The sequence below is a fragment of the Ursus maritimus genome, unplaced genomic scaffold (assembly GCF_017311325.1).
Source record: "Ursus maritimus isolate PB19 unplaced genomic scaffold, ASM1731132v1 scaffold_8, whole genome shotgun sequence".
Lineage (NCBI taxonomy): Eukaryota > Metazoa > Chordata > Mammalia > Carnivora > Ursidae > Ursus > Ursus maritimus.
This window is the reverse complement of record NW_024426996.1, coordinates 49,036,692-49,060,869: the sequence shown is the minus strand read 5'-3', so window position 1 is coordinate 49,060,869 and position 24,178 is coordinate 49,036,692. Positions and strand designations below refer to the sequence as shown.

General features: G+C 41.8%; 1 protein-coding gene across 1 annotated transcript in view; it reads left to right on the top strand.

Annotated features, from left to right (window-relative positions):
• The window catches only part of LIMCH1 (LIM and calponin homology domains 1), a 320,132-nt gene that overhangs the window by 139,476 nt on the left and 156,478 nt on the right, over positions 1-24,178 (top strand). The window contains 1 exon segment of the mRNA XM_040625079.1: positions 9,351-9,420. Coding sequence (XP_040481013.1) covers positions 9,351-9,420 — 70 coding nt within the window.

Here is a 24,178-nt window from a genome sequence, read left to right as displayed (position 1 = left end):
TTACTGTTTGCTTTGGGGCCAACCAGCTCCCACTTGTCCTTTAAAGAAGATCAGGGTGACTCCACTCATTTTCATCCCATCCCACGGACCAACAGAAAATGAATCAAATAGCAGTGATTGGTGGGAATGAACGAGAAGCCTGTCAGATGATCCTTGTATGGTATGGTTGCTTGAATCCAACTCTAGTCCTGGTGCTGAAAACCTGGTTCAGATGTGATTAACAACAACAACAAGAAAAATGCAAATTATCAATGGCCCTGAAGTCCATTGCAGTTTCAAAGCTGATGTTTTGGGTTTCCCAAGATTTTGCCATTGTTGCTCAGTTCATTATCACTTCACTCAGCAAACACAGACTGCAGCCCTCCCATGCATGGACCAGCCCTTACAGTAGAGATGGGGCTGCTGAGAGAACTAACCCTTTGCCCGATGGGAAGGTTGGACAATTTCTGTGATGTGTGATAAAAAACGGAAGCCAAAGAGCATTGGGATCTGGAGGTGGGAGATATAATCTCTACCTAGGAAATGGTTGAAGAAGAGGTCACATTTAAGCTGGGTTTTGAAAGATGAGTATGAGTTTGCCAAGCCACAAAGAGGTGGTGGTGGGGAGGCTTATGGTAATGGCAAGTCAGACAGAGAGAGCAGCGAACGCTTGAAATGCTCAGCAACATGAAGGGGCTTTGAGTACTCGGGGGAAATTGTGGCCAGAGACTAGGACAAGTTCAAGATGGGGCAGACTGAAGATGAAGGGCAGGTATCAGGTCAGTTTTCAAAAGACCAAGGATAGCGTGTTAAGGAGTTTCAATAGCATCCAGCAAGCAATAGGCAGCCAGCATAGTCTGTACAAAGGAGCAGTGGGGTTATGTTTGTTTTTTAGGAAATTACATCTGGTAACAGTGGCGACGTTTGATGGCTTTCTGCTGTGCACCAAACACATATTTGAATAAAATGCTTTGCCTCCTAAGGAGAAGCACTTGTCTTGCTCTGTCCATCCTTAGTTTACAACTACAACATATAGCCTGTGTTTCCAAAGTTCTCTTCCAAGTCACCGTGTAGAACATGGAAGTTTCCCTGTAGAACTAGTGTTCTTCACGGTCTTATGTGACTCATAGCATGTCTGAGATAGTGACCGTCCCACTGTAGAACCCAGTCCCTGGGGGCATCTGGTCTTAGCCCAGCACCTGGTGTGGGGTAAACGTTTCATACCAGTGTGTGGAATGAATAGGAAATCGATTCAGAATTCGAACTAGCTTTATTAGGACCTGACCTCCCCTTTATCGGATGGGAAAGGGCCTCTTCAGCTCTTGGCTTTTCCCCAACACTCCTGGGATGGCAAGAGAGGTAGGGAGATAGGAGTGACAGTTAAAGGATACCAGAACTTGGCAGGGAAACAGGGCTAGTGGCAGCTGTCTGTGGCGACAGCTGCCGTGTCACGGAGCTTGTCCTTGGAGTGTCTTACTGCCTTTCACTTGTCGGCATCCTCCCTTCCTCCCTCCCCGTCCCCAGCTCTAGAGACTACGCCCGCGTAGGCCTGCCCTCCAAAAGGACTCACATTAGCTCATTCCTCACTTCTGTCCTTTCATCTCTCCCAACTCTAGCCTCGCTCTAGCCACAGGCAGGAAGCTTGGGAGGAGAGGTGAGCAATGACTGACGTATCAGATTTCCATCTCTGGGGAGGGCTGGGGTCAAAACCTGCTTGGAGATGGTAATAGCAACTGCCATTTATCAAGTGTGTACTATACACGAGGCCTGTGCCAAGTGTATTATACACATTATTTCACACTCTCATGCCATGGCTAACAGGTATTATTTTCCCCATTTTACAGAGGAGGAAATTGAGGCTCATAGATACTGAATACTTAAATAGCTCGCCTAGTGAGTTGCAGAGTTGGGATTTGAACCCGTGTCTTTTTGTCTCTGGAGGCTATTATGACTCTTAGAATTTTGAGTGCCAATCCCGTAACTCTTGGTTCTGAGCCCTTCTTTCTAAAGAAGTGTGGAGAGCAAGGGCTGGCTGTTTATCTTGCTCAAGTCTGGCTACAGAAGCTTTCAGAGAAAAATCACAGCAATTTCATGTTCCCAGTTTTCTTTCCACCCTCCTGACAGTAAACCCAGCAATACCAGGTTTTAGTTATGCAAAAGAAATACTAATTACTATCATTTATCCATAATTACTACATAGCACACCCACGATTACATGTATCATTGCCTCTGTCAGGGTAACTTTAGTCTCCATTTTATTTGGTTATACTAAATGCTGTTCATGTATTGCCAGCTTTCACAGTTCGTTGATCACACATGTCGTCTTAAACTTGTGCCTTATAAAATCTGGGAGGATCTTGAGTGGGAGGCACAGTGGGGAAGGCAGTTTGAGGGGTAAGGAGCTTCATTACCAGGTGAAGGCATTTGGAGGGGCATCCTGTGGGCACTTGGGAGCCTAGAAATCACCGAGGGAGGGAAGCAGCATGGCCAAAGGCATGATTTAGAAGGGGGGTTAGTTTGGAGGTGGTGGGCAGATTGACTTAGGTGGTGAGACTGGCAGCTGGAGATTATTGAAATGCAGAAAGTAGAGCAGCATAGGAAAGCCCTTTTCCCAGATTTAGAAACTCGAGTTTATAATCCTAACTGCCACTTGCAAACTCTGACCTCAGACGTGTGCCTGGTTGCAGTTTTCTTATCTAGATTGATTTATTGGTTTTTCCGCCTCCTCTAGTCCCCAAACCCCGTAGTTTTCAGATGGCAGGAATGGCCATGCAAAGGTTGGACTGTGATAGAGGCTGAAAATGAATCAAAAGGAATCCAAGATACTCAGATAATTCAGGAGGTTCTCTTCCGTGCTTACAGATGATTTCATTAGTGTTGGTGTTTTAGCATCGAGCACAGGAGTGATATGTAAGAAGAGTTTTTCCCTAGCAAATGTGGGAAAGTAAAAATGGGTCCATTTGTTTATAGTGTCTCAAAGTTTAGCTCATGCCCTTCTAGCTGCCTTCCCAGCAAGCCCTAGGGGAAAGGATGTGTCCAGGTGTTCGATTTTGCATTTTAGGACAGGATTTTCTTGGGTACAGTTTGAGCAAAGTGGGGCCCCTTTTTACTGGAGGAAGACCTTCTGGAAAACTGTGATAGTTAAGGTAATGCTAGGCACCTTCATCTCAGTGATTCAGTACAATGGAAATGTACTTCTCACTCTTGTGTAGCTCAATTTTGGCAGCAGGGAAGAGTGGAGGTGACTTTGCTTCAGGCAGTGGTTCAAGGATCCCAGCTGGTAGAGACTCTGTCCTCAACACATGACTTCTCCCTCAGGTCATCCTTCGTGTCAACATCTAACCTGTAAGTGCAGAAGGAAAGGGAGAGTGGAGAGTTACATGGGAGAAGTTTTAGGGGCAGACCTGGGTGTGATATGCACTACTCTGCCTACACCCCATTGGCCATATATAACTCTGAAAATTGCCAAGGAGGGTGGAAAATGAAGCCAGGGTGGGAAATGTGTGCTCAGGAGGGAAAAGAGATGAGTTTGGTGGGTTGTCTCTGTCACAGGAGCCGTGTCACTGCTGAGCCCTGCAATTCACAGTCAGTCCCAGCTTCTTGGAATTCCAAGACAAAGAACTTTAAAGCTCTTATGATCTCTTCTTTGAGTATGTGCAGGGCAGGTGGCTTAAATAGACCTACAGTTCACACGTTCTGGGTAATGCATAGCACCCCTCAAAGATTTGGTAGATATTAATGATGGCAGTTTACATTCCATCACTGTTGTGTTCATATGAAATTCTTGTTTGGTTCAGGTTTCACTTTTCCCTACATTTTAGTCCATTTTTCTTGACCTCAGAAGGCTTATTAACGTTCGTCCTTTTGCTGAAACAAGTCTAAAGAGAAATCTTAAAAAATGACATCTGTAACAGATTTATGGTCAAGGTTAAATTGATCTCATGCTTAGGTTCAAAAACAGTTGCCATGTTAGATTAAATGAAAGTGCATATACCTTCATTCAGGGTACATAGTCAAACCCAGAAAGTGATCAAGGAAACCACGTAGAAAAACACTATGGAACCAAATTAGAAGGGACACAAAGTAGGTAATTTTGTGATCATAGCTGCCTATTGCAGCTGTACAAACCAAGCTAATGAGACGGTGATGTAATCTCTTGTTGCAAAGAATAAAGTGATTTCCCAGGAGATTAAACATGAACTTCCAACCCTGAGCTCAAGGTCTAGATATCTCCTCTGCTCTCCCCCAAACTCTAGGATCATTATTAAACTTGAATTCATGAATCGAATGACTTGTAGAGTAAGCTGAATTTTGCAGTCCTTTTAAAATTTTGCCTTTAATGTTTCTGTCACAGTTCAATAACAAACTTCTCATTGGTTTAATTCCTAATGTCTGGCTGGTCTTGTAACGTATCCTTTGTAGGTATATCCTCAGTGCTGTGCCCCTTGCAGAGCTATTATATTGGCTGCTGAAAGAATCAGAATGAACCAGAAACTCTCCATCCCAGAATAGAGATTTGAGATTTTTCTTTTTAGTCACAGATAGAAACACATTTCCTCGGTTTGTATTTTATGATCATTAAACAGTGGTTGAGAGGTTACCACAAGCTGGGTATTAGGTGTTACCAAGAGTTAATAAATGCAGCCTGTGGTCTAATCAGAACATCAGCATCATCCCTAGGTGTCTCAACAGTTGTTTCTTTAAGGAATCAAATCTTTAATCTTTAAAGAACTGTATTCCATAGAATCTGTGCGGAGCGTGTCTTTAATCAGTCTTCTCAAAAACTCAAGATGGCCCGTGCATTAGGTGGTGTGACAATGAACTACATATGCTCACAATTCTGGTCTTCCTGTGGGTTTTAACTCTGTTAGTGAGCATGCCCCATGAGGGAGCAACCTGGGGTCTATCTTGTCTTCCTTTGTATCCCTGTACCCAGCTTCAGGCCAGAACATCAGGCATGCTCCATAAATATTGGCTGAGTATGTGAAGGAACATATGGGATAGCCTTCCCTGAAATAGGTCACAGTGTGTTTCAGATTTAGAATGAGTTTAGTAGACACCATTTAATTTCTATCATATAAGAAACACATGTATTTTTGCTTGCCTTTAATGTCATTATCTTTTTCATAATTGAGGATTATCCCAGATCATGACTTACCTTCTTGTTTCTAGTCATTTCTTATCATACATGTATTAGGCAAGCTATACACATTTGTTGACTTGATTCATAAATGTGAGATTTTTGTCCAAAGGTAGCCAGAAAAAGAAAATAAGGAAAGTTTATCTTAGTCTTTGGCAGCTGGCTAATGGAAAAGTTGAAATTAAAATGACCTGAATTTACTTAGCTGAAAAGGGTATGCTTCATAGGCCATGTGGGTATGAACAGGCACATTTCCATTTACCAAATGCTAGAACACACATTGTCCCGTTGGCTCCCCACCACAGTCCTGGATGGAAGGTGAGGTTTTCAAAATCCCCATTTTGGGAATCCCCATCAAGGGAAAACGGAGACTTTGCTCAAGTGACTTCCCAGTGGCCCATGGCTAATGAGTGTTGAGTTTAGCTCTTAAAACCTAGACTCCTTATTGCAACTTCACTACACTTTCCTATTCACCAAGTGTTAAGGGTTTATTCTGTGTGTGTGTGTGTGTGTGTGTGTGTGTGTGTGTGTGTTGTACTTTGATGGCACACACTGAAGCTGGACTTTCTAAAGCACTAAGTTTCGGTATAAAATGACCAGCCTAGGACGTGAAGGCTGTCTTGGCTGCGCGGCGAACCAGCTGTGTGTGTCTCTGAGGGAGGTCTTCCCATCTGTCTGGGGCTGTCTTTCCTATTACAAAAATGGTGGACTGAATACATGACCTGTCTCTACAGGACAGGGTAGTTGGAGTCAGTGCATCTCAGAAGGTTCATGAATGTAAAATAACATCATCGCTCTAAAGCATGTCATTAATAAGTATTTTTTGAAAATATTCGTATTTTAATTTACATAGGAAGATGATAGGGGTTTTTAGTAAAATTGCAAGTGAATACGCTTGACTCTTACCCATAGCTATGTTTTTTAACTTCTCATCTGTCTCCTAAGATGTGCAAGAAATGTCCTCAGTTTAATGCAAAATACAAAATAGGCAGGTGTTGGGCATTCCCTCAATGTCAATTCAGTGTAATCTTTTATTGTCGTGTACTGTAAACTGCGTGCGGGCCTGGAGCGATGTTTATACAAAAAAAAAAAAAAACAAACAAACATACAGCTGCCTTGATCTTGAAAGTATTCCAATTACTTAAGATCACTTTGGCTTTTTATTTTTAATTTGTGGTTAAACATTTTCACAGATATAGTTTTTTTGCTGCTCTTTTAATTAAGGTCCAGCATCGTAGTTGTTTTTGAAAAGCACCATGTGATAGGAAAGATTTCTGCCATCTAATTCTGCAAAGGATGACTGTACTGAAGTATTTAAGACTGTTTAAAAAAACCTAAGCCTGGATAAAAGAGGACTTGGTGGAGTATCACTACAAAACTTATTAATACAAAGATGCCTTTTAAAGGAGGATTCTTAGTTTATAAATTCTTTAATAGGGTGTTTGTTATTCTTTCTGCTTTAGCTACTTAGCAACAAAGCTTGGGGATCTGCTAGCAATGGTATTCTATTTCATTAGAAAATTGAAAAGTATTAGAGAAAGTGTTTGATCTAAAATGTGATGCATTGAATTAGCATAAAATAAATGCTTACATGCAAATGTAGAGAAACATTTATAGAGAACTTATTACACACCAGGCTCTATGCTAGCCCCTTACGTATATTGTCACGTTGAAGCCTCAGTGATGCCTATGCAGGTGGTACCATTTTATTTTTATATTACAGTCAAGGCTGAAGTTAAGGGGCTTGCCCTAAGTAATACCCCCAGTGGTTGGTGGAACTGGGCTTTGGATTCAGTAGGTTGGACTCCAGAGCCAATGCTCTCAGCCCCCTGCCAGCTCCATATCAGTCTGCAGTCCACAGCTGTTAAAAAGGACGGAGGTCCACATGTATCAGTGAGGCACACTCTCCAAGTTACGTTGTTCAGCCTCCAAGTAATAATGGTGAGCGGCAACACAAGGTGTAGGGCACTGCTTACGATATGCTCCAGCTGTCCTTTTAAAAAAATTACATGTATCTTTATATCTTTTCTTTGGAAGGTCTTTAAGGTTACCCTCAGGGAATAGTCTGGGGCCCTGGGGGACTGGGGTTACAATGAGACTTATGTCTTTTGAATCCTTTTGAATTCTCAATATGGTGCACAGATACTATTTTAAAATCCAGTTTAAAATGACACTGTTAAGAACTAGTGAAACAAGTAACATATCCTAAGCATTCATATATTTAAAAACTTGACTTTGGAGACATCATATCTGTCTGCTTATTTTAAAGCAGAAGATATGGGACATTAACACTGCCCAAGAGAGCGTGCTGATCCAGGAAACTTGGATGCTGGGTCTGATTATACCACTGATCAGCTCTGGAGAAGTTAGTCATTCATCATCATCAGGCTTCAATTTTCTAAGCTGTAAAATGAGGGGAGAACAAGTTGTCTTCCGACTTGAAAAACCAATAATTCCAAAATAAGTGATAAAGAAGTGCTTTTTGAAAAAGATTAGGTTCCTGGTGAAAACTAAGTGGGTTCATGAAAAGAGTGCCGTCTTGGCTCTCAGTGGGTAAAGAGGTGCGTGTCTCCTCTGAGTGATACCTGTTGGTGGGAGTGTGTTGGAATTGCAGTGAAAGTTACCCAGAACAGACGATTGATCCTTGGTGCAAAACCAGTGTCCTGGCTGTCATAACCAGTGGGGCGATGGTTCTCAATTCATGAATACACGGTGTGTCAAAGTCAACTAGAAGCTGAACTCAAGACTAATTACCAAACTATTTCAATGAATCTTTTGTTACCGATTTGTAGAGATCCATCAAGCATAGGTTCTTCAGAATTTTCTGTAATTTTGGACTCCATGAACTCTTTTTTTTTTTTTAAGATTTTATTTATTTACTCGACAGAGATAGAGACAGCCAGCGAGAGAGGGAACACAAGCAGGGGGAGTGCGAGAGGAAGAAGCAGGCTCCCAGCGGAGGAGCCCGATGTGGGGCTCAATCCCAGAACGCCGGGATCACGCCCTGAGCCGAAGGCAGACGCTTAACCGCTGTGCCACCCAGGCGCCCCTGGACTCCATGAACTCTAACAGAAGTTGGCAAACTTATTCTGTAAAGAGCCAAATAGTAAAAATTGTATGCGTTGTGGGCCATATGTTCTGTCATAGTAACTCAACTCTGCTGCCACAAAAGCAGCAGTAGAGGGTCCATAAATGAATGGGTATGGCGTGCTCCAGTAAAACTTTATTTACAAAAACAGGCACTGGGCCCTATTTGGCCCATGGATCATAGTTTGCTGAACCCCGAGTTATAATAAACTCCTGCCCTAGGTTTCTCTTTGCACTGCATCCTGAGTTAAGGTACCTGATGGCCTTTCCTCTCTAATTCCCGAATATGGGAATAAATGCTTCCCTTCTGCAACCCCTTACCTTCCATTATTCCTTTCTGAATAACCTAGTTTGCAAATGCGACTTCCACCACATCACCCTGATGCCAACCCTATTTTCCTTTTACAGATTACCTTCCTTGTTTCTTTTCACTCTGAACTATTTCCTGAAGACAAGGAGTTATAGTTGGTTGTGTTTTTTTCTTGCATTCCTTTGCTTATATTACCATTTTTACGTGATTTCAACCTTTACCCCCAAGATGTTGCGCTCACATATCTCCTGTACCTAGGGAATTGTGGTGAGCCTTATTTAGAATCTTTAAGATATGCTTGGTTAACCTCTCGCTAACCATATTCTTCCCTTTTTTAAGTGACGATCACCCACATTTAACAAGCCACTCTCAATGAGCAAAAGGGGTCTGGAGGTGGAATTAGTCTTGGCAAATTATTTGCAAAGACAGATGTTGGTCTCTGAACTTCATGCGTTCCTGGAGAGACCCCTGCTTTGGCCAGGAGAATTGGGAACAGGCCTTGCCTGTAGTAATAGCTGGCTCCAGGCCTAGACAGTTCCCTCCTGACCTCGATCCAGCTCATATCCGTGTCCTTCCCCTTGACGCAGCTCCCTGTCTCCATCCCTTCTCTCCCAGCATTTCTAAGTTCTAAAACTTCACCTGCTAGGACAAACTTGATGTTGGCAAAGCTCTCCACTTGTATGTGCAAAGGCTCATAGATGATTGAGATTTACTACATGCTTTAAATTCACTGCTTTTGCTATTCAGCAATTTAGCTGTAGCCCCGGATAAAGGTGATTTGCGTGATCCATCTTGCTTTATGTCTCACTTGACATTCTGCCTTTTTCATGACAGGTTGCTGAATGCTATAAAGCCAGGACTTGTTAAAAAGATCAATAGATTGCCTACCCCCATTGCGGGATTGGTGAGTATCCAGAATTAAGATTTATTTTCCAATATTCCTTTGCTCTAACCTAAGGGTCATGACAGTGCCATTTATTAGAGTTCTCCCCTGCAATATATATTCCACTTGAATGAGGATGCATTGAATCCATTAAACTGAGAGGTCACTTAAAAATGAAAGATCGCAGTTATGCCTAAATGGCATCTTAATCTTTGTTTGTATCTTTCCCATGAGTGATAAGGACTGTCTTTCTTAAAGAGGTGAATTTGTTTTGGGGTGAGAGGCTGATAATTAGGTTGACCCCAGGGGAGGAATGTGATTGTAATTATGGTTTTCTCATTTCAGTTTTTCACTGCATTCCCCAGGAAGGGAGGGGAGAGGAGGGAGAGAAAGAGAATTTCATGATTTACAAGCAGCACTTCCATCATAAATTGCCATTTTCAGCCTTAAAATCTACTTGTGCTTAAATACCACATTTGGAGACCAACTCTTCTGAAGACATAATGGACACTAAGGTGATCCTTATGTCATCTGGAGACTTGTTTCAGAAAAGCCCCTGCCCTTCTGAACCTATCCGTTTAAACAGACAAACCTTATGGGTTCACATGCGGTCAGGAACTGAATTTTTTAATGCGTTGATACATTTCATAATTACTGGCAACTCATGTTAATTATTTAGTTGATGTTGCCTTTTATGTAAAAAGGGGGGAAGTGGAAGATCAAGAAGACGAACATAGCTTAGTTCTGGAAGGAACGTGCACACATATACGTGTGCACAAAAAACTAAGGATGTATGTGGCCCGGTAAGGACTCACTGACTGTTTCTAGTGTGACCTCCTTCTCTGCATGTGGTTTGGCAGAAAACAATTAGAAAAATGTCAAGAATTTAGGCAGGCTCCTACATAGACCTTACTGAGTGTTGTCAGAAAGTTTCTTAGCCATATCAGGATGACTAATTGAAATTAGACGTACCCCCCCCCCAAAAGAGATTGTGTTTGAGAACTGTGAGGGTTATGGTAATAAGGTTACATGGTTTCAGCAAGTTGAAAAAAGTGGATTTTTTTTAATCCTAAGAATTGCTATTTCTGTGGATGCATTTTATTTCCCATACTGGTTAGTAGTAAGGTGGTAATTACTCATCAAAAATCCTTCTAATGTTTGTCAGAATCATGTAGCCAAGTAAGTTAACAGATGGATAGATAGATAAATTTGGAAGGAATGGATTTGAATCATTTTATAAAATAAATAATCTATATATCCATATTATATATTATATATAGTAATGTGTACATATATAATTTTAGAAGTTTTATGAAGTCCATTTCTTCCAAATGTTAAGGTCACAGTCTTAATGATGCTGACAAATATCTGTTTGGCCTCCAGCCTGTAGCCTCTCCTGACCGTTGGACTCTGGGATTTAATGTTATAGGAACGAAACGCACAGCATGAAGCCAAGGGAGGTCTCATTAAAATCTATGTAAACAGAAGCAAGCGGCCCAGAGTCCAGAAAAGGAGAAAAGGATTTTGAAACTTTAATTCAAATGTGAACCATAAATAATTCCAGTAAAATTATAGGTTTAGGACATGTGCATTGATCTTTATAGCATTTCTTATCATGGCTCAAATGTTATTCTTTACATATTGCCTCTGCTTTAGAGTAGGCAGGAATTTGATTCAAGAAAACAAGGGGCCCTGGGTGCTTTCTTTCCATTGCTATCCATGACTTTTATTTCTCTTCTTTTCTTTTCCATTTGAGTTACCTTTCCACTTTGTCCTTTCCATCATTTTGCCTCTTTCTTGCCCTTTTCCAAATAACACTTCCTCACTTACCTTCATTCTTTATCGCTTACATCTTCTTTACCAGTTTGCTATTGTGGTCGTTGTAATAAGAAATATATATTTGGTCTTTGTCCATTTCTAGCACAGTGCTCCTAAAACCCTCGGAATTTCCTAAGCAATAAGAGCCATGGGCACATCTTTGTAGTCATCTTTGGTCTTTTGTCATTGGTTCCTGAAATTGCTCCAGTTCCGTAAAGTGTGAAGGAGTGTCTTATTTTTCATAACAAGCCCCTTTCAACCACACCTGACTTTTTGTTAATGAGGTGACTTTTGGAAAGCCCCAAGGTTGGGGGCGGTTGGTTGCCAGGGGAACCAACCACGTGATTAGAGGGTTGGAACTTTCAGCACCACCCCCAAACTTCAGGGAAGGGAGAGGGCTGGAAATTGAGTTCAATCGCCAGTGGCCAATGGAGCCTCCATAAAAACCCAAAAGGACGGGGGCCTGGAGAGCTTCTAGGTTGCTGAACCTGTGGAGATTTGGGGACAGTGGCGGTCCCAGAAGCATGGGAGTTCTGTGCCCTTTCTCACATACCTTGCCCTATATACTTTTTCATGTGGCTATTCATCTGTATCCTTTATAATATCCTTTATATAATAAACTGGTAAATATCAGTCCATGTTTCTCTGAGTTCTGTGAGCCACTCTAGCAAATTAATCAAGCCCAAGGAGGAGGTCATGGAAACCTCAGATTTACAGCCCATTGGTCAGAAGCACAGGTGACAGCCTGGCTTGAGATTGCTATCTGAAGTAGGGAGGGAAGCAAGTCTCATGGGACTGAGCCCTTAACCTGTGGGATCTGACATGATCTCCAGGTACCTAGTATCAGAATTGAGTTAATTGCGTGGTGATGTTGGAAACACACACAACAGAGTTACCCTCAGTCCCCCTGAAAATGCTTATCTAAGTGTAGTTAATTGCTACCCATTCATTAATGATTCCTGAAACTATAAATCTCGTCAAATGCTTTTCCTCTCCTACAATTACCTTCAAAACAACATTGCCAAAAACTAGTACAGTTGTTCGGGTCCTGGCAAGAAACAAAATGGCCACCCTTCTCTCCTCCATTCCCCCATTCTGTTAATATTCTTCTAGATTCTCTCTTCAAATCTATTGTCTGATCTCTTTCTATACTCATGTTCTTGTCTATCTCCATGACTCCAACTCTTCATAGCGCCGACCCAAATCATCATTGCTCACCACATTTTTTTCTTCTGAATTCCAGACCTTTTATTCTGTTTATTGGACAGCTCCACATCAATGTCCTACCAGACCACAACTTAACATATTCAAATTAGACTTAAATGACCACTCCCACCTACCGATCTCCCAGTGCCAATAAAGGCATCATAGATGTACAGTTGCCTCAGTTCAGTTCTTAGAATTTGGCAACTTTCCTCAATCTGTCTGCTTGTCTGCATCTCTTTGGGCCCTAGACAAGACCTAGAGTAGGCCTCATCTCTTGCCTGGATTATTACAGTCAACCCACAGTTCCTCACACATTATTCACTCTCATGTATAATGCCTTTGCTCATGATACTTCTTGTGAATATAATGCTTTCCCCCTGGACTCTTGACACAATCTCATTTATTTATCAAGATGCAGTGAAAAACTACTTCCTTTTGCAAGCCTGTAATGTTACATATGATCTTTTATCATAGAATGCAGTTAGCGTTTCTTAGTTTAGGAAAAATGACAATGTATTAGAGAGATAAAAGATAGTTCTGTTGAAATATGCTTTGGGGAGTAAGAGTTTGAGTAACTTTTGTTAACAATTTGAAATAGAAGGTGTGTATATGGTTTAGTATTTATGTTAAGACATTGTAGCTTTAAACAGTTAATTGTCCATGATCAAAGTTACCAATATGGATAATGGGTACAAACAATGGAAGGTGTCTTAGTGATGCACTAAGAAGTCACAGCATCACCTTGATAGAATGTCTGCCAAAATATTTGGCCTGACTCCAACTCTGAGGGAACAATCAGACAAGTCCAATATGAGGGGACATACCATGAAGACACCTCCCCTCCCCAAAAGGCTAGAAAAATGGTTACAGATGAAAGGTGATTAAGGAGATTATGCCAAAGGACATGTGATCCTTGATTGAGAAGGAGCAACTATGATAGACATTATTGGGACAACTGGAGGAATTTGAGTGTAGATTGAATATTAGATAATAATATTCTCTCAGTCTTGAACTTCCTGCATGTGATAACTATATTATCAAAGATAGTTGTGTACAAAGGGGGATACTCTTGATGTTAGGAGGTGCATAAGCTGGCCTATTTAGAGATGAAGTGTCACAGTGTGTATATTAATCCTCACATTGTTTAGCAAACAGGAGTCTGGTCTGTAATGTATAATTTTATATACACAAACACTGGAGAGAGAGAGACTAAAAGGAAGGAAAAGAGGAAGGGAAATGTGGCAAAATGTTGGATCTAGAGAAAGGGTATACAGTTTTCATGGTACCGTTCTTGCAACTTTTTGGTAGGCTTGAAAATTTGCAATATAAAGAGTTGGAGATTAAAAGGCATTAGTTCTCTTATCTTTCCTTGAGGGGCTGGGGTGGGGAATTGAGTAAGCAGTAGATTTGAAGCTGGCAGAGACCAACTTGGGTCAGCAGCGATTCAGTCTTTCATGTGAGTGTATTCTTCACATGGCATTTTCTTCCTGTTTTATTTGTGACAGTCAGGAAAGAGCCCACAGAGCCCCTCAAGTGCACCTACAGACCTCTGGGCTGGTTTGAACCTTGTCAGGGGGTTGACAGGTCCCTGACCATCTAGGGATCTAGAAGTCCTCAGTAGCAGGGGTCATGGAGACCTAAAAAGTGTGGCCAGAGGGTTTTTCATGCCTGGAACCCATGCGTGTGTGTCTTAACGGCCTGGTGTTGAGACGCATCCATGAAGATGGCCTAGCTGCTTGACTTGAAGATAAATAGAGAAGTGTGTTTTCACATCGCAACCCCAAATTATAAACATGTGTAGATTTACAAAGGCATGTATAGGTGTATTTTAGCCCCTGAGTTGAGCTGTGGTTCCAAAGAATTCAGGGGTGAAGGTGTTAAAACAAAGTAGTTGAAAATGATTTCCTGGCAAGAATGCAAAGACCCTGGATCCGGGTCTGGGTTTCTTCTGTGGCGATTGCTGACATGTGAAGCCGCGTGGTGACCGCCTGCAGATGCTCGCATTCTTTTTTAGGTGTTAGTGATACAGTTAGCTATTGCCAGAGAGAAAGACCTCAAATTTAGGTCTTGGCATACCGAAGACGTTTAAAAATGCTGCCCTTTAATCTGCCAGTTTGTTAGGATTGCACAATCAAGCCACATCCCGAAACACAATTTAATGGTCATTAGAGATTGTGCGAAATTCTCTTTCATCCCAGAAACAGGCTTTGTGCGAGAGACACAAATGTATGAAATCCTTGCTAACAATGGGAACTTAGGGATGAAGCTTTCTCTTGCCCAGATTTTATTATAACAGCCATTGTATATGTGTGTGTGTGTGTACGCACGTGTGAAGTGTAATCGGAAAGAGATGGTATTTGGGGATTCTGCTCTCGGGTGCTGAACCTTTCTAGAGCTGTCATGATTTGCTTGATCTTGCATGTGAATCCATGAGGGTGAAAGCGATCTGAAGAAAAGAGAATTTTACAGCTGGAGGGGCAGCTTGAGATATTTGTGTTACAGACGAGGACACGTGGGTTTCTAAAGGGGAACTATTTGCCCGAGATCACACAAAGAGTAAATGCTGAGATGGATCCAGAGCCCAGGCTACCCTCCTTGGTTGTGTCACTCATAAAAGCTTCCAGTTGAAAATGGAATACATGTAAATGACAGATTATTTTCCCCTCTTGTGAGAAAGAGGGGAAAGCAAAGCCTTGCTCTTTTAGTTCATCTCTGCCCGCCCCCTGCTCCCCACTACCTGCATTTTGGCCACTACCTTCAAAATATCTTCCCAAGCTCTGTGAAAGGCTTCATGTCATGAAACATCTCTTTGCCTCATGAATGATAGACATTTGACTCTAGCTGAAGTTCAGTAGGATACAGCGGACGTGGGACTAGTAGAATTATCCTATGATTTAGTTACCCTATCCCACTCAAAAACTTTTTTTTAGAAGAAGGATGTATTTTTCTTTAATCAAAAGATAAGATTTTAAATATACTTAGAGCTGAGCTTCCTGAAATGGATAAAAAAAATGTAAGTTTCCATAAACGCTGTGCACTTTAGGAAGCTTTCAAAGGGTATCTGCTTTATTTTATGAAACTGATACCGAACAGTTGATGTTTCATCATCTGAGGGAGGTCAGAGCAGGGGAAAAGAAGAAAAGGCAGTAGAGATTTCCACATTATGAGAAGATGAAAAATATTGTTCTGGACAAAAGGTAAACACACAAAGCTGTTGAAAACTGAGTAGCAGTTGTGAAAAGCCCTTACCCAAACTTAATAATTTTAGGAAGATGACAACACCATAAATTTAAGTCCCAGGTGTTTTGGGTGTCTGCCTGCCAAGGACTGGTTTCCTGCAAATCCTACTTGGAGGTTAGCCTCCGTGTGCCTTAGCTCATCTCCAGCAGGGTCTGATGTTTAAGGTTCATATTCTACAACTGCCTTTAGAATTTCTCAAGCATTTCCCCTCCCTTCAACAGGCTGGCTTGCTTGTAAGCGTCCTCAGAAGAAGCTGGTCCAAGTTCTGCTCTCTGCCTCTGTTTCTCTTCCAGTTAAAGTTAACATTTGAGGCCAGGAGGGAGGCAGAGCAGGCAAAGAGGGAGGCCAGAGGTGTAAGTGACCATGATAACCATCATATAACCAATACCAATCACCAATCGTAAATACCTAGCACGTACCAGGTACAGTGCTGAATCATCCTTAATCTTTACAATTGCCCTGCAACGTAGTTATTGCTGTATCTTTATGTATCTCAGGAAACAAAGGTGCAAAGGAATAAGTTACCAGCTTTCCAGTAAATAAGAGGCAGAGTTGATATGTGGACCCTGGTTTGCCCAACTCCAGAGACTGAGCCTTTTCTACTATGTCCTTTAGGCCTTATACTATGTCATTGAACCTCAACACCCCTGAATATCTATTTTTGGAGGTGTCAACCTCTAAGGAGATCTCATATGTTTTTAGAAGACAACCTCTCATCCCTCTCATTTAAGATTTATTAACTCTGCCAAATTGAGGTGATGGCCTGTTTTAAATGTAGTATTTCTACTGTCACTCCTATAAAATCAATCTCCACGTGGCCACACCTCAAGCCCCATAGTCCAGGAAGCACCAGTTCAACAAATGATAAAGTAATAAATTAGAAATCTTTACTGAAGTCTTTCAAAAGAATGTTATAGAGTGATTCCATTTAGAGCATGCAGTAGAACTTTCTAAAATGCCCTCCTCTCCCTGTTTTTCTCTCTTTACACACTCACATACACACACACAAATCTTACTCTTGCCGGCTCACTTCAAATCATTCCCCACCTCCAACTACCTAAAGTCGTCCAGACTCACACTGGACCGGGTCTTGTCTGTCTTGCTTCTAATGCTTTTCTCTGTCTCTACTCACCCTCAGCCTTTTCTAGTGCAAAGCAATCAGCTACGCTCGACTCCTTTCAGTTCCCCCTTCACACGTGGTTCTGATTCTGGGTAACAAAGACTCGGGAAGAAGGCGACACGGAATTCTCCTTCGCGACCAGGGGAGTGGGAGAGACTAGGAATCCTCCCACTCAGTGTGTTCTCCTGCCTTACCCTGCTCTTTGTGGTAGTTGCGTGGTTATGATGAGGGGTCTCTGGAGGTGGTCTTGCTCTTCTTTGGGGGACAAGTAAAACTGGTAGCTGAGTCATGTTCTGTGTGTAGGAGGTATTTTTGCAGAGAGAAATGAATAGACCTCATGAAGAATCTCGGCCAAAACTGAGTTTAATGACACACTGTCCTTTATCCTCATCCCTGGCACGGTGAGAGAAACGTCGGTCGTGTTCTCATACCACACACAGAAGGAGTGCTCAGTTTGCTGCTTTTGAGTGTGGCGCCAAGGCCGAGCAGAGGTAGGGATGGTGGTTAGCATTTTAGTAAGTTTGGACACAACAGAGCAAAGACTGCAGGGAAAAACAGCAACACACAAAGTCTTTGGTACTCAATCCTGCCTCCAGTCAAATGGTAGAATGTGAAGCTAGGGGGTGCTTAGTTTATTTGCTGCCCCCCAAGTCAGTATGGCTTGTGTGCTGCTAGTTGCAACGGCTTCCACAGGTAGCTTCTAAGAGTACAGATTGTCTCGTGTCCCTTATCTTCTCAGATAACTTTCTGTGGCTGCCCATTGCATATGGAATACAATCCAGATACCTCAGAGAGGTATTTAAGGTTTTCCCTGAGCTAAGGTGAGCCTCTAGGTTTATTTCCCATGGAATACATCACTCTTAGGTACCAGGAGTATAGGTAGTTGGTGACCTAAACCAAAGGACTTGGCCACATAGTGAATACCAGATGAAAGTGTGACCACTGATGAGAGCCATTCTGCAGTGAGTTGGACAGAATGAAAGGGAATTCTGATACCTACTAATGTGATTGGATCAGACCAATAAGTTAGTCCCTTTGTACATCTGTTTGGAGTACTTGGGAAGACTCAGTAGAGGGGTTTTTTTCGTCCTTCCCATCTGTCCTATGATTATCTATCTTCTGATTTTCTTGTTTGGTGAGTGTATTAATTATCCATTACTGTGTAACAGATTACCCCAAGACTTAGTGACTTAAAACAACATTTATCGTCTCATACTTCCTGTGGGTCAAGACTCTGGGTGTGGCCTAGCTGAGTCCCTGGTTCGGCATCTCTCAGAAGATGAAAGTCAAGAAGATGGCCAATGTCTTGTCAAGACTTGACTAGGGAAGGATCTGCTTCTAAGCTCACCCACAGGGATATTGGCAGGATTCAGTTCCTTGCAGGATGTTGGCCAAAGCCATCTTCAGTTCCTTGCCATGTGGGCCTGTTCACATAAAACATCTCACAATGTGGCAGCTTGTTTCATCAGAGTGAGTAAGCCAGAAGAACCTGAAAGAGAGAGAGAGAACAAACAAGATGGAAGTCACAGTCCTTTATAACCTAATCTCAGAAGTTACATCTCATCACTTCTGCCATATTCTGTTGATTAAAAGCAAGTCACAAAAATAAGATAAAATAAAAGTAAGTCACTAGTCCAGCCCACCCTCCAAGGTAGATCACACAAGGACCTGTATACGGGAGGAAGGGTCACTGGGAGCTTTTCAGAAGCTGCCTGCCACAGTGAGTGAAATGGTTATGTTAATCTATTTGAGAAATCAGGGCAAAGATTGCTTATTTTCCTGAAAATTTGTCTCTTATAGGAATTTAAAAATAACAGTTTTCCTTGGATCACCTCTCTTACATGACATTTAAGCTCTGTCTTCCAGTTTTCCTCTGCTCATATGCACTAAAGAGAGATGGCATGTTCTTTCTTGATTTCCAACTGAAAATCTACTTGTGACTCAAGACATAATTCCTGCCTTTCAGGAGGTCACCTTCTGGGAGACAAATACACACATAAGGTCTAATAAAGGTAGAATGTGAAATGTTAATGGAGTAGAATATGCAAGGAGGAACAAGAAAAAAATACCTATTTGAGATTAAGAACTTTGGAAGTTGCGGGATCTGTCTAAACTGGGCATCCACAAATAGTGAAGAGTGAAGAGTTGGGGGAAGGACATTCTAGCTTCTGGGGATGGAATGAGAACTGTTCAGAGCCACGAGAGTCTGCGTCTTGCCTGGGAGTGGCTCATATTTGCATGTGGCCACAGCTGGAGTCTCAGGATCCCTGAGAGAAATCAGTGCTGTGGAAAGTGGACGAGGAAAGTGAGTTGAGACCAGAAATGCCACCTGGAGTGTCTGGACATGTTTTATATGAGTAAGAGCCACTGAAAACAATAGGATCTCATGTCCCAGACAACTCTGGGGACTGTGTGAAAAGCAGATTGTGGAAAGAGACCAGCAGCAAAAGTCAATTAGGACACAGTAGTCCAAATAAGAGATGACGAGCACCTAAATCTTGGTAGGAACAGTGGGAGTGGAGGTGAGGAGACAAGATTTATGTTTCTATGTTTTTCCCTGAATGTAATATGTCATCAATTATAAGACACACCATTTTGTGAAGTATGACTAATTGAAAAAAGCTGCCAATTAAATTATGGCACAGCACTAAGACACCAGCAATGGAAAGATGCCTCTTTATCTCAGAGGTTAAAAAAAAAAAGTACATTGTAGAATTGATGAAATATGATAAATAATCTGAGGAAGATGACATCTACATTTTGGACTCGAACCAACTTAGAGGATAATGATGCCGTTAACAGGAATCATGGGAGCAGTGGATGAGAAACGGGTTCCAGTAGAAAAGATGAATTCTCTTTTGGACGTTTTGAGTTGGCTGTATCTAAGAGGTATTCCTTCATGTGCAGATGTCTGGCAGACAACTGGAAATGTTGGTTTTGAACTCAAGGAAAAAGTTATAAAAAATTGGACGAGGTTAATGAATGGATTATTTTGACGTTAAATCCTTATGCTTAAGTATATATGAAGACAAATTATTTCTTTTTCTAAAACCACAAGCTTTGAAAATTTTCCCTCCAAATTATAGTCTTATCTTTGGAGCGTGTGAGCTATGTTGGCAGAGATAGTGGGGAGGAAGGAGAGATGTTGAAATTAGTTGGAGACCACAGGAGGAGCCATTAGCAATTGCACTTAGATAGGAAAATTGTGACAGATCATGGCTTAGAAAGATCTTTGTATAATTGACAATTCATTGAGCTATAATAACCCACCAATCTTGTACCCTCTAGCTTCTCATCTTCCTTGATACTTCCCTCTTAGTACTAGGTAAGCAGGTTAGTTTGCTAGGGCTGCCATTGACAGAATATCACCGCCTGGGGGTCCTAAGTAACAGAAATGAACTTTCTCACAATTCTGGAGGCTGAAAGTCTAAGATCAAGATGAGGGCAGGGTTGGTTTCTTCTGAGGACTCTTCCCTTAGTTTGCCCACAGCCATCTTATTATGGTCTCCCCTGTGTGTGTACGCATGCGCGTGTCCATGCCCTAATCTCTTCCTAGAAGGACATCAATTACATTGGATTAAGGCCCACTCTAATGGCTGCATTAACGTCATTACCTTTTTAAATACCCTGTCTCCACATATAGTCACATGTGTGAGTTACTGGGGGTTCTGACTTCCATATATAAATGGGGAAGGGGGATACACTCGCCAGCCCATAACAGTGAGTAAGCCAGCCGAGCACTTCAATTCTTATTCACATGTGTTATGAATGCCTAGACCTGCTAGCTAAAATCCTCTTCATGCACCAGAAATTATTTTTCCAAGCTTGTTTCCATAATTATTTTGTGTCTGTGCTGAGGTGGAACGTTATATATAGCAGTGCTATAAAACTTTTTTTTTGAGTTTTTTTCCCCTTCCTGTCCCTGGGGGGATAAAAAAAAAAAAACCAAAAAGCCATTCTTTGAAGAAAGAAACCACTTGTTCTCCCTTATCTTTCATTGGACGGTGTTTGGTAGTTTGTGACATTACATCAGTTCCTCACTTGTTCTCCCTCAGGAACAGGCCTTCAATTAGGAACTGTGAGGAAAAAATATATAATAGCAGGAAATACATATTTCAGCCTAAGTTTTACTTCTTCTATTTTTTTTTTTTCATAATCATAGCTTCCCTCAAGAAGAAATTTCTGTGGAACCAAGTTTTAGCTTGTACTCCAAACCTGGGGTTGTAGGGATTCTGTTGTTTGACAACAGGAGAAATTTCGCCCAATCTCTGCAAGTGTTGTATAAAAGGGTGAAACCGTGCTAAACTAAACCAGTACTTCTCTCAAAATGTGCCATAATCTGAGACTGTTTTTGTAGGAAGTTTGTCTTGGCAAGCATTTCAAAAGAATTTGCTAGATACCTCTCTTGTAACTAGCTGGTTTCCTGTTAGAATCTTGGGTCTCCCCTCATCTCAGTGGGTACAAAAATTAGCTTCCCTCTCTGTCGTTCTTTCCTCAATATAAAATATTATATTTCTGAGTCAGTTGGTTGATATTTATCACTTGTTGATAAATTAATTGTTGATTTATTATTTGTTGCTGTTTAACTTTGTTCAGTTTGAGGTTTTGATTTGACTTAAATATGTTCCCTACTTATTAAAAAGAAAAGATGACTGATAGGATTTTATAAGAATGGTACTTCACCTCGATGATCTGCCTCCCTAAAACCCATCACGCTACTATGACCACAAGAAAAATGTCAGAAGAACCCAAAATGAAGTACAAAATACCTGACCAGGACTCCTCCTAACTGTCAAGACCATCAAAAACGAGGAAAGTCCGAGAAACAAGGAAAATCCAGAGGAAATTAAGGAGATAGGATAACTAAAAATAATGTGGTGTCCTGGATGGAATCTTGGAACAGAAAAAGCCCATTAGCAAAAAAACTAATGAAATCCAAATAAAACGTGGAGTTTAGTTAATAATCGGATCCCAGTGTTTGTTCGTCAGCTGTGATAAATGTGTCACACAGCAGTGTCAGATGCTGGGTTTTGCTGGGACTCTTCGGACTTCCCTTGCAATTTTCTGTATATCTCAAAACTGCACTGCAATAAAAAGTTCACTTAAAAAATGGAATGAAGATCAAGGTAAAATAGAGCATAATGCACGGAAACTATAAAATAGGCGAAGAAACACAGAGGTTATTAATAAATATTGAATATCAGCCTAACATTTGATGTATTGGTATCAATAAATAGCAGTATACCAGTAGTCAGTTGGCATTTCAATCTAATAAACTTTTATAAATGATGAATTGGTTGTAAACACTGTGTTTTATAGCATTTGAAAATTCTAAATGGGAAATCCACACGCGAGGTTTCTGTTCACATATTTCAGGATCCCCGTTTTTAGAATCTGCACAAAGAAATACTTCATGTCCTTTAGGGAGGTTTCATAAAAAGCAACAGGTGGGAAATGGGTTTTGCAGTAGCATGAACAGTCATAACCATAAATACTAGTACCTCAGAATTATACCAGCAGAGGACTGTAAACACATTAATAACCCAACAGTGCAGAAATTCCATTCTCAGATGTCATGTCAATTTCAGGCACAAAGATTAAATGCCTACATTTAAATTCAAAGCCCTGAATGGATATGATGATTCTTTATTTTCGTGGGGATTCATGGAGTGAGTTCGCCAGTTTCCTCGTCGATACAATGTGGTTGATAAATCTCTCAGTGTTGTGGGGGTAAATGAGATGCTATATATGTGCAATGCTTAATGTGGTGGATGGTACGTAGTAGGTTTCCAGGAAAATGTACCGGCGCTTTTTATATATTATGTTCACGATGATTACGATGATAGATCGTAGAAAGTCAGTGACTTGCCTGGGGTCATGCAGCTACTCTATTCCAGAGTCGGGACTTGAACTCTTGTCCCTCGGGTCCTCTTGGGTGCCTGTGGCAGATCCACATGCACCGATAGCGTCAGGTGCCTACAGTGAACCAGCAGCTGTCACAGAGTTCTCCGGCAGAATTGTATTTGGGCATCTCCACCTCTTGGGGATTCTCTTCCCCTTCCTCGGAGAGAGCAGAATTCTCCGCCTCCCTCCCCAATAGGTGTGGCAATCACGCTCTCTTCCAGTAAGTTCCCTTTCCCTGCATCAGCACTTCAGGCTGCTGCAGCCTGCTCCCGGGCAGAGCTGGGTTTGCTGTGCTGGGGACGGGCTGGGGAGAGGGAGTGTGAGGGAAGGTTTCAGCTGCTGTGTTGGAGCACCGAGGAGAGATGCCCCACCCCTCTCCCGGTGCGGGCAGGCTGGAGTTAATGCAGAACCGGAGGACGTGGGGGGGTAAGTAAAATCCATCATGTATCCATGTTTATGGGTGTCCATGAGGGAAGGAAAGAAGCTATTTAAACACTTGGTTAAAAAAAAAAGAAAGTTCCTTTTTATGCACTCAGTGTGGCTAAAATCTGATCGCAATTACTTTCCTCTGGAGTTCACCTTGTCCCCTGATAGTCCTACTACATGTTGCTTTTAATGAAGTCTTTTTTATTCTCTAAGGGGAGCCTTGTTTTTTCTTTTGGGGTGTGCCATGGAAGACCCATAGACACAAAGTTTGGTCAAAAGAAAGAGGATTTTCAAGAATTTTGTGAATTAAAAGCAACTCTACTACATCTTAAATGTTTATCCCAGCAGTTCTCTGGTCCTCCACAGCACGTGGTGTCGTGGGGAAAAGACAACTGCGGACATCTGACCTGTGGTCTCACCTGAGCCCCTTCTCACATTCTGTTCCTGTTTCCACGGACCCCTTTGCTTTCTAAAAATTTCCATTTCTTAAAATGAGGAGGGGGAAAAAATTGAGAAAATTAGAGAGGGGAGTCTAAAGAGGCAGCGAGTCTGGGTTCAAGGGCTGCTTCTCCCCGCCTAGCCCTCCTGGAACCTTGTCCTTCAAAGTCAATATTTACTGCAGGCCAGGGAAGGAATGGAGGTTATTTCTGGGCAATTCTCTAATAAAATCCTGTCCGATCTGTCTGAATGCTAACGGCTTCATGGCACTGGTTATCTAGGGGAAGGAAATTTTCCTTAGCCAAATTTATGAGGCTGGGTTGAAAACCAAGCTGAACCAGAGCCTAGCGAATCCCCATGGCAAAATGATTCATCTTCGTAGAGCTGGAAAATCTATTTTTATCACCTTTATTCAGCCAACTCCTCATTTTTATTCCCTCACTGAACGGCTGCTATTTCCTTCATGGTGCTGAATAAACCAAATGTCTCGGGAGTCTGAAATTTCCCTTTGGGTCGTTCCCAGCGCGGCTGATTGAGCAGCCCCCGGGCGAAGGGGATGGTTCTGAGCTGCCTGGGTGGGTTCTGCGCAGTGTGAAGGTCAGACCAAACAGAGGCAGCACGAGTCAG